This window comes from Macrobrachium rosenbergii, chromosome 1 (assembly GCF_040412425.1).
Source record: "Macrobrachium rosenbergii isolate ZJJX-2024 chromosome 1, ASM4041242v1, whole genome shotgun sequence".
Taxonomy (NCBI): Eukaryota; Metazoa; Arthropoda; class Malacostraca; order Decapoda; family Palaemonidae; genus Macrobrachium; species Macrobrachium rosenbergii.
Window position 1 is genome coordinate 53,499,358 of NC_089741.1, and position 12,500 is coordinate 53,511,857.

Consider the following 12,500-nt stretch of genomic DNA (forward strand, 5'->3'; position numbering starts at 1 on the left):
ATCAGATATTTCGTGAAATGGACGCCGCCCCCCCCACTTTTTTTCAGGACTCGAAATAAAAATAGCCGGTCGCGAAATACCGGAAAATGTAATGGCCAGCGGGGATGACCTGAAGATTGACAGCTGGTAAATGGCACCTCCGGCATTTGCGGAGGGTCCGTGATTGCCCGTAAATAAGCGGCGATGGGCAAATGAATGATTGACCGGGTCAAAAGTTCACGCCCTCGCCGAAAGAAAGTTTGACATATTTGCCGTCAGTGTCATAATAGGTCGCGAGTTCATCCCATGCTGGGAGAAAGTTTGCTTTGGGTGTGAGGTATGGCACCCACGAAAAGGCGGAGATAGGTGAGTGACCTTAATTACATGTCACGGGGTCGTGCCCGTACCGGAATGAAGTTAGGAAGTTTACTCAAGCGATGGTGAATGAATAATATAATGGGGTCACATTCCATACCCTCGCAGGAAGGACGTGCGCCTCTTCGGGCATGCCATAGATTGCTTCTGGAAGAAGCGGGGAAGAGATGCCCCGGTGCAGTGGGAGTCGGTAAAATGTTGACGGAGTGTTTATTCGAAGGTATCGGGTTTTATTTAATTTTCTCTCCTGCAGGGGGCGGAGGAGGTTGAGGCCGATTGGTGTTTGGGACCCGGAGAGCGGATGTGACTGGCGAATGCCGTTGGACAAAAACGAGTCCCGTGATGTCATTGGACTGGAGGGTTGTGTATTGTTGGGCGTGTTGGTATAGTAGCATTAGTAGTAGTAGTAGTAGTAGTAGTAGTAGTAGTAGTAGTGGTGGTAGTACTAGTTATAGTACTAGTGTGGCAGCGGGTGTTGATGGGCGTGACGTTATGGTGGGGCGGGTGGGCTCGGGAGGGTCAGGCAGGAGGTCAGGCAGGATATTGGTCAGCGGTGGTGGTATCCTGTGCCATCAAGAGCCCAATAACCATGACACGAGCCAGGCTTGTTACGCCAATAATCGCCAGCAGAAGATGTAGTACACACGTTCATATCAGCGGGCGTCGTGCCCCGTCGTTCGCGCGTGCCACCCTCTTGGTTGAAACACGGGCGGCCTCCGGAATCGGATCAATAATGGGCGTGGCGTAGCAGAGGCGGAGCGTGGCAGAAAAAGGGGGCGGTGCTTAGGGCCAGTTGTTGCGCTGCGCGGGGCACGAGGACACTGTTGGCGGCACTGTGGCCCTCCCCCAGTCTCCCTCCGCGCGTCACTCTGCTCGGACCTGTGTAAGTGCTGGTGCCGCCCACCTCTGACGCCGCTCTCTCTCTCTCTCTTATCCCCCGCCGCCGCCGCAGCCCCGCCACACGCTGCTGCTGCCACCGCCCAACATCATCAACATCATCATCATCATCATATACCCGTTGTGCCATCACCACACCGCCCGCTCATGAGCCGCCCTCGCCACTTCCATAGCCGCCATCATATCCACCACCACCACTATTACTACCTTTTCCCACTGTAATCAGTCGCCGTCGTTGTCACCACCAGGAGTGACCTCTGACCCCGGCGTGTGAGTGTGAGTGTCGTCGCTTTGGGCAGCTGGCTGCGAGGTGACTGACGGTTGTTACATCACCCGCGTGTGTGTGTGACCCCGTCGAATCAATCAATCAATCACCCACCCACCCTCACACCAAAACTAGCAGTGATCATTCCTCTGGGCTGGTGTGAGAGACACCCTTTTATTTGGCCCGGAACCGTTTCCCCCACTCCCCCGCCCAACCCCCACAACACAATCACCTACGTCGCCTCCTCCTGCAGAAGCAGCAACAAAAGCAGCAGCAGCAGCAGCAGTTGCAGCAGCCGCGGCGGACGTGTGTACCGTGTGAATTAGGGTTGGAGTGCCCTTAATTACAGGCTGGATTTGTCACGAAGAATGCTGGCTACAATGGCCACCCTGATGATGCCAGCGCCTGCCCCAACCATGGCCATGAACCCGCCCGCGCTGCCCCTCACCCCTGCCAAACACGATAACACGCTAAAAAATAACGCCCACAACAACAATAATGGTCAAAAGCAAGGTAAGGAACCGAAGAGGTCAGCTGTACGGTAGAGGGGAGTTTCCCAGCAACGTGCCCGTGGCACTGCCCCACAGCACGAGTTCGCTACTCCCGCCATCATAAAACTTTCGCAGAAGTGGCGGGGGGACGCCTTTCATTTCGTTCTGGGGGTATCTATGGGGTACATGACCGAGAAAGAATTCGTGTCATTATTTTCCACTATCACCTGCAAGAGAATGACTTCCGTCATTCAGCCAAGACGCATCTCATTCGTATCTGTCTGTAGCGATAGAGTTCCGGGTTAAGTTATTCATATTTGCTGTTTCGTATTAAGAGATACATGGCAGTGCTACATTAGCAGTATAAGTCAGTCAGGTTCTGAGTCAGTGAGAATGTTTCTAAACCAGCTAGAAAGTCGAGGTCAGCCTTCTTTTGGGGGATGAAGGGAAGAAGTGGTTAGTTGAAGTAAATCCTTGTTGCTTTATAAGTTCTGTGGCGTCAGCAAACTTTTATATGTGAAGAAAGCTATACAAGAAAAGCGTGCGATTTACATCCTAGCAGATGAAAAGAAATACCAAAACGTGGAGAACGAGAGACAGTGAGAAAGAGAGAGTGTTGGAGAGAGAGAGAAGAGAATCATCTCCGAGCGCGAACAGATCTCCCGACGCCATCTTTCCATTGGCCGACCGTCCCAACACTTATAGCTGCTGCTGCTGCTCTCTCTCTCTCTCACTCTCTCTCTCTCCTTCTCTCCACGTGGTCACCGGTCGGCCGATGCAGACTTCACTGTTTTGACTAAGTTTTGGCGATGCTTATTGAAACTTAGGTGTGTTCTTTATTTCTTTTATTTCTTGAAATCTCAGATCGTTATTTTTACGCTTCTTTTGTTTGGTTGAGGCAAAGTTTTCTGAACATACCGTTGGCCTACTTAATGGCAAAACTGTGGCGTAGTTTCAGATAATTATTTTTATTATTTGTGTTGAGCTTTTCAGCTAGAGTATTTTGAAAATATCATCCACAAAATTTAAAGAAACGATTTCTTAGACTCCTTTACGTCAACTTTTTTTTTTTGTGTGTTTCTGTAACATAAGTTGAGCCAAAGTATTCTTAAAATGTTGTAGTGTCAGTTGAAAACATTTCTCTTCTTTCACGAAGAGAATATCCTAAGAAATATTGTAGTTCATTGATAGTAACTTTTATAAGAAGTCTTAAAATTAACTTATTACACTTAAACACTATCCAGCTTATGTACTATAAATACACATATAAACATGCAAACATGTAATGTGTTTGCTATATATATATATATATATATATATATATATATATATATATATATATATATATATATATATATATATATATATATATATATATATATTATACATATATATATATATATATATATATATATATATATATATATATACATATATATATGTATGTGTGTGTATATACATATACATAAAAATATGTATGTGTGTATTTGTTTTTGTGTTTGTGAGTATGTTTGGTGTGTGTGTGTGTGTGTGTAAAGGCATAAAAATTAGCCACAATACATCTTCAATTATATATATATATATATATATATATATATATATATATATATATATATATATATATATATATATATATATATATATATATATATACATACACATAAACAAATGTATCGAGGAGGGATGCTAAATAATATCCAACTCTACAGTAGATTTTCATCATCATCATCATCAGACCCTTATAAAAGCGCATCTCCTCTTGAAGACTCTTGTGTGTGTGTGTGTGTGTGTGTGTGTGTGTGTTTGTGCCTGTGTCTGTGTGTGTGTTTACGAGACATTATGACGTGGAACTCTGCTGCAACGAAATTTGAATAATGCCTTTCCAACAAATTACACCGGTTCTACCACCACTCCTTCTACCACCACTTGACGTTTTAATCGTAAAAAGGGGAGGTCGTATATTGTTATTTTAGCAGCGCGATAACTTCCCTCTCCCTTGTGCGGTTTAGGCATATTCACTGAAGCGTGTTTAATAGCTCCTTGTGTGTGTGCGTGTGTGTGTGTGTGTGGGTTTTGTGTGTATATGTGTGTGTCGGTTTTGTGTGTACGTGTATGTGTGTGGTTGGGAAGGATGAAGGGAAAGGCATCTACAGTAAGAAAATAGATCCGTCATTATCTGTACATGGTAGGAATCTCAGAGACTGTCGGCCGATTCTGAATGTTCAGGGATTTGTGGGCAGAGCGAGAGGTCCTTTATTTCCGAAAACTGTTTAGATTAAGTAGTTTTAAGTAGTTTTCCCCGTTAAATTTGCCTTTCTAATAATTTTGCACTTCCAAGGAACTAAGTCTCGGTTTACAAACGTCCAAAGAAAAAATTAGACGTAAAACTTTTATCTTATGTTGTTATATTCTGGTACGGTTCGGAATGGAAGTCTGCAGATGATTTAAGAAATTTTCCCTAGTTTTTTCTATAAACTCTAAAATGTACAGTAGTAGACGATCTTGCTTGAAGATGAAAGAAACGGGAAGAATCGTAAATTTCGTCACTTACGTCATTTCTTTGATGCTTTTATGAAGTGATGGAAAAAATCGCTATTGACAGGTTTCAGGTGTTTACTTTACATCCTTGACCTGATTATATAAAGAGTCTTCATTGTAGCTCTTTCATTGTGTTCTTTCGTTGTCATCCGCATCTGTCATGGACGTAACTGCAATCGCAAGTTTTGTATCTGTAAACTGGAAATTTTTTTCCTTTATCGGTACTTCTTGTAAAATAAGTTTGGCGTTGTTTTGCATCACCGGCCTGATTGTGGTTGGATCTTTGATAACAATCATGTTAATAAGCAATCATGTTAATAATCTGCGAAAGGAAGGAATGATAAGTTGGGATTTAAGCAAAGAGTAACGAATGCACAGGAAAGTGAGAAAAAAGATGTAGAGAGTAAAATGGAATTAGAGGTAAAAGCAAAGAATTACGGAAGGAAGAAATGAGATAATTGAGAAAAAATAAATATTTACTTCTATTATTTTTATGTATGGACTTGTTTAAGAAAAAGCAAAGTTTTAAGTCTTGTGGAGTCAAAAGATTCTTTTTTTTTATGGCCAATATTTTCTTCTCCAGTGAAACAGTTCTGACCAGTGAAATATATATAATGTACATAACATAAGTGTATTTGTGTTGTAAGTGTTTGCTTGTTTATATAATTACATCAAGTAATTATGTGCACTGATACAAGAGAACGAGAGAATGTGTAACTATCGGTAATCGTGAATAAGTGTATGAATTTAAAAAAAAACTCTTGTCATTGCGGTAAAATGCTATAGGAAAGTTTAAGTAATCTTTACAAGTATTTTAACTGGAAAGTATATAGAATTTGTGTTTCTATGCGTGCTTTTAAGCGGGCGCGCATGTGTGTGTGGTAATTTATATAGACAAATTATAGCAGTGTTTTCAACAGAAAAACTTTACTCTTAATACCGAAGACTTTTTTTCATGAAATTTCAGACTGAAGTGAGTCCGATGTTTCTCTAAAATTCGAGATTTGAAAGAGAACCAATACCTTCTTCTCATTAAAGTATATAAAGTATTTTAAGTGCGCTGTTTCCCTCAATATCAAATTTGAAAGAGAACCTATACTTTCTTATTAGCATATAAATATGTTATGCTGTTTCAGTATCGAATTTGAAAGAGAACCAATACTTTCTTCTTCAAGTATATAATGTATGTAAAATTTCTATTCGTACAAGCAAAATTGTTTCGTTATTGGTCACGTAAGCTATATATAGGTCATATTAATTTTATATCAGGTTTTAATATTTTTTTCTGTTTTATTTTCTTCCTTGTCGGAAATTCTTAAAACTTTTGTCATTTTCCTTTTTATTTGTTATGTAAGATTTTTTCTTAAATTTCTTCTACATCTCTGTCTTCATTTCCATTTTTATATTTTTATTTGTATTTTATCTATGGAAACTTTTGTTAATATAACATTTTCTCTCTTTTTTTTATTTGACCTTAAAATGTGTGCCACCAGGTTCGTCTCTCAGTATTTCTCAGAATCTTGTAAAGGTTTACCTCGATATATGTTTATTCTATATTTTTTCCGAATTTTGTGTTTTACCTCCGCCTTCTTGTGTGTATGATTTTCTAAGTTATGAGAACGTATGATTCCTCATTCATTTTACTTTCTACTTGAACGGAAAACGTTCATTACGCCTACATTATCAGATCGCCTTTTCGTTTACATTGATATAAATCGTGAAAATGATTATCTTCAAATTTAGGTCATATTAAGAACAGCGAAAATTTCTGTTCATCGGTCTTGTTTTAATTTATTTGCCATAAATTCAGTCATCAGCGCGTACATTACGAAAATTACGCGTGTGTATGTTAAGGTTAATCTCGTATTTAATATTTCCAAGTGTAAAATTTATTTTTCATCATTAGTTTTTCCTCACGTCCTTTCTTCGTTCGTTTTTTTTCCGTAGAAATAATTAATTTTAAAATATTGCTTTCCCTTCAATTTTTGCTTCGGTTTATATATGCGAGAGGTCTCCTCTTTTTGTGATCTTATTTCGAGAAACAACTTTCATTTTTATACTTGCGTCAAGCACGATTTTCTTCCTCTTATTTTTCTCCTCTTATTCTTCTTTCGCTAAAATTCGTTGGTTCCTCGGTCCTTGTGAATTACGCCCGAATACAGATTTCACCTTTTCATAATCTCCATATTGATCTGCGAGAAATTTCAAGTCGTTCTTTTATCTGGTGCGCGAGCTCTACGCTTCTGGGAAGTTACGATTTATTGCCGTTTAAAGAATTGCACTTCAGTGTGTTTATTTGCAGCGGAAATTGGAATATTTCATTATTCTCCTATGTGCGTGATTCCAACCCTTTTTCCTTTTTTTTTTTAATTTTAATTCGCGCGTTTCATAGATTTTCATTACGCATTTTCTAATGCAAGTGCACGCGGAGATAGTAAGATAAATATATATACACAGTATATATACATACACACATACACACACACATCAAAGATCGAACCCAGGTCTTTCAGTTGAAAGCCAAGGCCGCTGAAAGACCTGGGTTCGATCCTGGTGCGAGTCAGAAATTTATTTCTGTTCCACACGTGATGATTGTGCGTTGATTATTTCTATATATATATGTATGTATATATACAGTATATATATATATATATATATATATATATATATATATATATATATATATATATATATGTATATATATATTTATATATATATCATGTGAGTGCCTATGCTTGTATGGTGAGAGAGAGCTGGAAAGCACCCGTAAAAACCACCGAGAGATGAACTGGAATAGGCGCGTATAGGAAAAGCGCCTGCATATATACATGGAGCAATGGGGGTCCAGCCAGCCAGCGTATGCCGTTGCTGCCACCAACACCGCCTGCTCTAATTCCATTAGGATCTTTTCAAAGCCGTTTACGCCATCAAAGAGTCATTCCTATGAATACAGAATAGACTTTTCAAAATTTCAACTTGTCACTTTGCTCTCATGAATCAATTATACGCTTCAAACGGTTCGCACATTGTCCGGCCGAGTGTTTACCATTTCATACGCCCATGTCAAATACAGCCCGTCGTTATGGGTAAGGAAGAAGGGGCGGGCGCGCTGCTCCCGTTTTTCCCTCACTTTGGTCACCGCGAGACCCGATCAAAAGTTCAGACTGGATGACTGGCTCTCGGCCCCGACGGAATTAGAACGCTAAATACGACGAAGGTCAAATGATTGGGTTTCTTTTGTTTTTCTGTGTTTTTCAAGGAGTCCGGCACGGAAGGCCGAGTTTGCTCTGACGCTGTGTATGACGAGAGCGTTAAAATGTCGCTGTTGATGGAGTAGGCGCCGCGCGGAACTTATCTTGAAGGCGATAGGGGCTGAAATTTAATCGAATTTTTCGCCGATGTTTGCGAGCAAAATCCCGAAAATAAAAACAAATATTAACAATAAACAAATTCTAATATATTATTATCAGTTTGATATGGGTAAGGTATAGATGCATTTTCATACTTAGCAAATGTTTCAGTGAAAATTAAGTTTTGATTGATAGGAACTCTTTTTTTGGGAGGGAGCGTTTTTAGTGTATAGTAATTCAGTTCTTTCCAAATGTGAGGATTTCCTTTGAAGTATCGCCTGAATATTTGCTAATCTTGAATAATATCAGCAATATCAGTGTTACCCAAGTTACGATAAAAACGAAATAAACAAAGTTACATAATTTCTTCTCGTGTTTGTTATATTTTTCGTAAAATCATATTATTCCGAAAACGAGCTCAAGGTTTCCCTTCTTCAAACAATGCCGCTATTACGAAAGTAATTTTCATCTGGGGTATTTGATAAGATGTACCTATATTTGTGTTTACATATGCTTTGGTTAATGTGTGCAAATGTACAAACAAGTACATATTTGTTTATTATTGGTGTAGATACACTCAGATATTTATTTTTATTCTTTTATATATATATATATATATATATATATATATATATATATATATATATATATATATATATATATATATATATATATATATATGTATATATATATATATATATATATATATATATATATATATATATATAATATGTATATATATATATATATATATATATATATATATATATATATATATATATATATATATATATATATATATATATATATATATATATATATATATATAATGTTAATTTCATATGCAAACAAACTACGATAAAAAGAGGCATACATATACTGATTATATATCGCATAATGAAAAATCGTTAACATTATATATCACGGTGTGAATGTATGTGCAGAAAAATATGATTTACGGAGAGCTGTGAAATTCATACAAGAAGCAGAAAATCAAACATACATCCCGGAATTTATTTACAATGTATTCTCTTGCAGTTTATAGAGCTGAGTAACAATTCAGTGAATATATCTTCATATTAATCCATCCAAATAAGTAAAATAATCAGCCTAAAACAATTTACTTGGAAAGGATTTGTAAGAAAACACATCATTTGGGGGGAGAGAGAGAGAGAGAGAGAGAGAGAGAGAGAGAGAGAAAATCATGTGTTTCTTGTCCGTGGAAATCAATCATTTTGAAGCGTAACCAACGGAAGTCAGTTGTTCAGTGTTCCATTACAAGTATCTTTTTTTTTCTTTTTTTCTTTCTTTTATCGGATTATCGCAATTTCGTGATTTTCACTTGTTTAGAGATTTTGGAGGAATGTCTTACTTTCATCTTTTAATGTTGCTTTCTTCTGTTTTGTATCGCTCCCTCGGTCAGTGTCTTACATAAATACATACTTATTCATACGTACGTGTTTATGTTTTTTTATGTGCAGAACACATTTGTATGTTCGTACTGTTACGTGCCCATACGATTGTGTAATTTCTTTTATGTATTTGTTTATATTCCATATATATATATATATATATATATATATATATATATATATATATATATATATATATATATATATATATATATATATATATATATATATTATATATATATATATATATTAATTATATATACACATATATTCATTATATATGTATACACACAAATATATTATGATATGAATATGCATATATATATATATACCTTAAATAATTGCGGATAGGCCATGTAGTTGTTTACTTATCATTACATTTTGTAAGAACATGACAATATCGGTAAGCTTCATATTTCAACCTAACATTCATTGATTTTCTTCTCATTCCGCGAGTTTTCTTGATTTACTGAAAACATTTCATGAATATTTATCCCAAAAGATTAGATGAATATTTACACGAACATATCCAATAAATATACACCAGGAACCATTTGATGAATATTAGATACAAATACATGAAAAGCATTAGATAAATTTTCAAAACAAAAAAAAATATTGTTTTGTGCATTTTATTTTCTATTTTCAATTTTTACGTTTCCTTCTGTACTCATTGTTTTTCTTGCAGAATGGGTTTTTTAAAATAATTTTTGCCACAGTTTCATGGATATTTATAGTAGACCTAATTTTTTTTAATTGTATGGTGAATTTCTTGATGATTTTCTTAAAGTTCTTTTATAATAATATTAGATATTCTTTGTGATATATATATATATATATATATATATATATATATATATATATATATATATATATATATATATATATATATAAAGACAGATGTCAAGTTTTTTTGATTGTTCCGTGAATTTCGTGATTAATTTTTTTAAATTCTATTTTTAAAATCTTACATATATTCTCGTGTAAATACGTTTGTCTGATTGTGAGTACGTAAATATAATAAATAAATAAACAGCTTGGCATTTCTGAAATTGATGCAAAAATTTTTTTTTTATAATATTGCATAATTCTAGTGTAAATGCGCTTATCTAATTGTCGGTAGATGAATACAAATTAATAATTAAACAGCTTGACAAGCCCGAAATTTATGAAGACTGTAACAGGATATGCAGATCTTAACGCACTTTCCGAGGAAGTAGGTCATTGGAAGTGATCCATGGTGTCCGAAAATTACAGCCGAAAGCAGAACTGACGCCAAATCCATAATGACGAGTGGGCTAGGGGGAGGGGGTGAAGGAAGGAGGGAGGGGGGGAGAGAGGGAAGACACCCCCAGGACGATTTATTCGAAAACTACGACAATTTCGGTGTGGCGTCGCCCAGCGGCGAAAATCCATACGGCCTCTCAGCGAAATTGGATCTCGAAAATGCCCCTCCCCGATTTTTCTCGGAATTAAGGTCGTTCCAGGTGATTCATTCCGGGTCTGATTGGACTTTGTGTTCGTGTGTGTGTGAGATCCTCGAGGAAACTTTTCAATATTCATCCGTCAGTTCCGTTGATCAGCGGCATCTTGTGATGGGAACTGTTGCGAGCGGTTATGTATATATATGTATATATATGTATGTATATATATATATATATATATATATATATATATATATATATATATATATATATATATATATATTGATTCTAGACCTTAAAATTTTTTCATATGGAAAAAAGATCCATTTGTAATTTTATACATACATATATATATATATATATATATATATATATATATATATATATGTATATTATATTATATATATATATATATATATATATATATATATATATATATATATATATATATATATATATATAAAACGGAAACCACAGTCCGAGAAGGAATATATACAGTTTCATATCATTAATGCCATTAGTATCATAGCACCAAAACAATACAACTGCGTCTTGCTTTTTACGTTATATATGGTAAATATTAAGCACAGATAAACACGTTAGTCTCTCTCTCTCTCTCTCTCTCTCTGGTGAGACTTGTTTCCCCGTCGAAGGTGTTTTGTGATATGAGTAAAAAGGGAGAATAATGCGGATCCGTCAAATGGCTTTTAGCTGATCGATATTCGCCGGGACGTTGCATGAGGCAGCGTAGTGTTTTTGCCTTCTTTATTGCATTAGTTTTATGTGTGATGGCATTATTTTTTTTCGTTTTTTTACCTCTTCCTTTTCCTTTTCTTTTTCCCCGGACTTGTGTTCTGGTGTCGTTTCGCGGTGATAATCTCGTCTTTATTCTGGATTTTGATTTGTATTTTTGCTCGGGGCGTGGCCCCCCCCTTTTTTTTTGGCCACAGCAAATTGGATTAGGTGTCGTTGGGCTTGTTTATGTGTTTATGTTTATGTATGTGTGTGTGTTTGTATGTATGGTCGTTTATAAATACAAAGGTGGATCATATATATATATATATATATATATATATATATATATATATATATATATATATATATATATATATATATATATATATATATATATATATATATATATATATATATATATATATTAAAGTTGATAAATAAATTTGATGTCCCTTCTGTAAATGAGGTAATTGCGGTAAATTATTACAGTTCCGATGGGAATGAATGCTTAGTAAAATTGATGGCTCTTGTAACCTTGTGACCTGCAATACTGTAATGTGTGATTGGCAATTATATCATATTCTCCTCTGTATTATTATTATTATTATTATTATTATTATTATTATTATTATTATTATTATTATTATTATTATTATTACTCGGACATTCTTGTTGAAAAAAAGCATTATGATCTGATCGCTGCAAAGCAAAATTCAACAGATGAAAATATCCATATGCACTAGTTTAAAAACAGAGAGTCGAGCAAATAATGAATAAAAATCATAAATAGAATAAGAAATAAAGAAAGATGAAGAAAATAACAAATAAAGAATGTTGAATCCAAAAACAGGGAAATGAATACAGCAACTGCAATATAAATCGAAGTATTGTTTGTTTTACCGTAACTTCTGATAGAACGAGTTTTTTAAGCATGCCTGATGTAACAATCTCTCTCCTGACAGATAGATAGATAGGTAGGTATAAATTACATATATATATATATATATATATATATATATATATATATATATATA

General features: G+C 35.5%; 1 protein-coding gene across 4 annotated transcripts in view; it reads left to right on the top strand.

Annotated features, from left to right (window-relative positions):
• Positions 1 to 1,077: 1,077 nt before the first annotated feature.
• LOC136837231 (cytotoxic granule associated RNA binding protein TIA1) overlaps positions 1,078 to 12,500 on the top strand; it is a 661,273-nt gene continuing 649,850 nt past the window's right edge. Inside the window, exon 1 of one of the 4 annotated variants that reach the window (XM_067102097.1) lies at positions 1,078 to 2,029. In XM_067102097.1, the coding sequence (XP_066958198.1) occupies positions 1,885 to 2,029 (145 nt within the window). In that variant the 5' untranslated portion in view covers positions 1,078 to 1,884. The remainder of the gene's footprint in view (positions 2,030 to 12,500) is intronic. The other 3 variants (XM_067101991.1, XM_067102035.1, XM_067102166.1) reach the window with 3 other exon arrangements.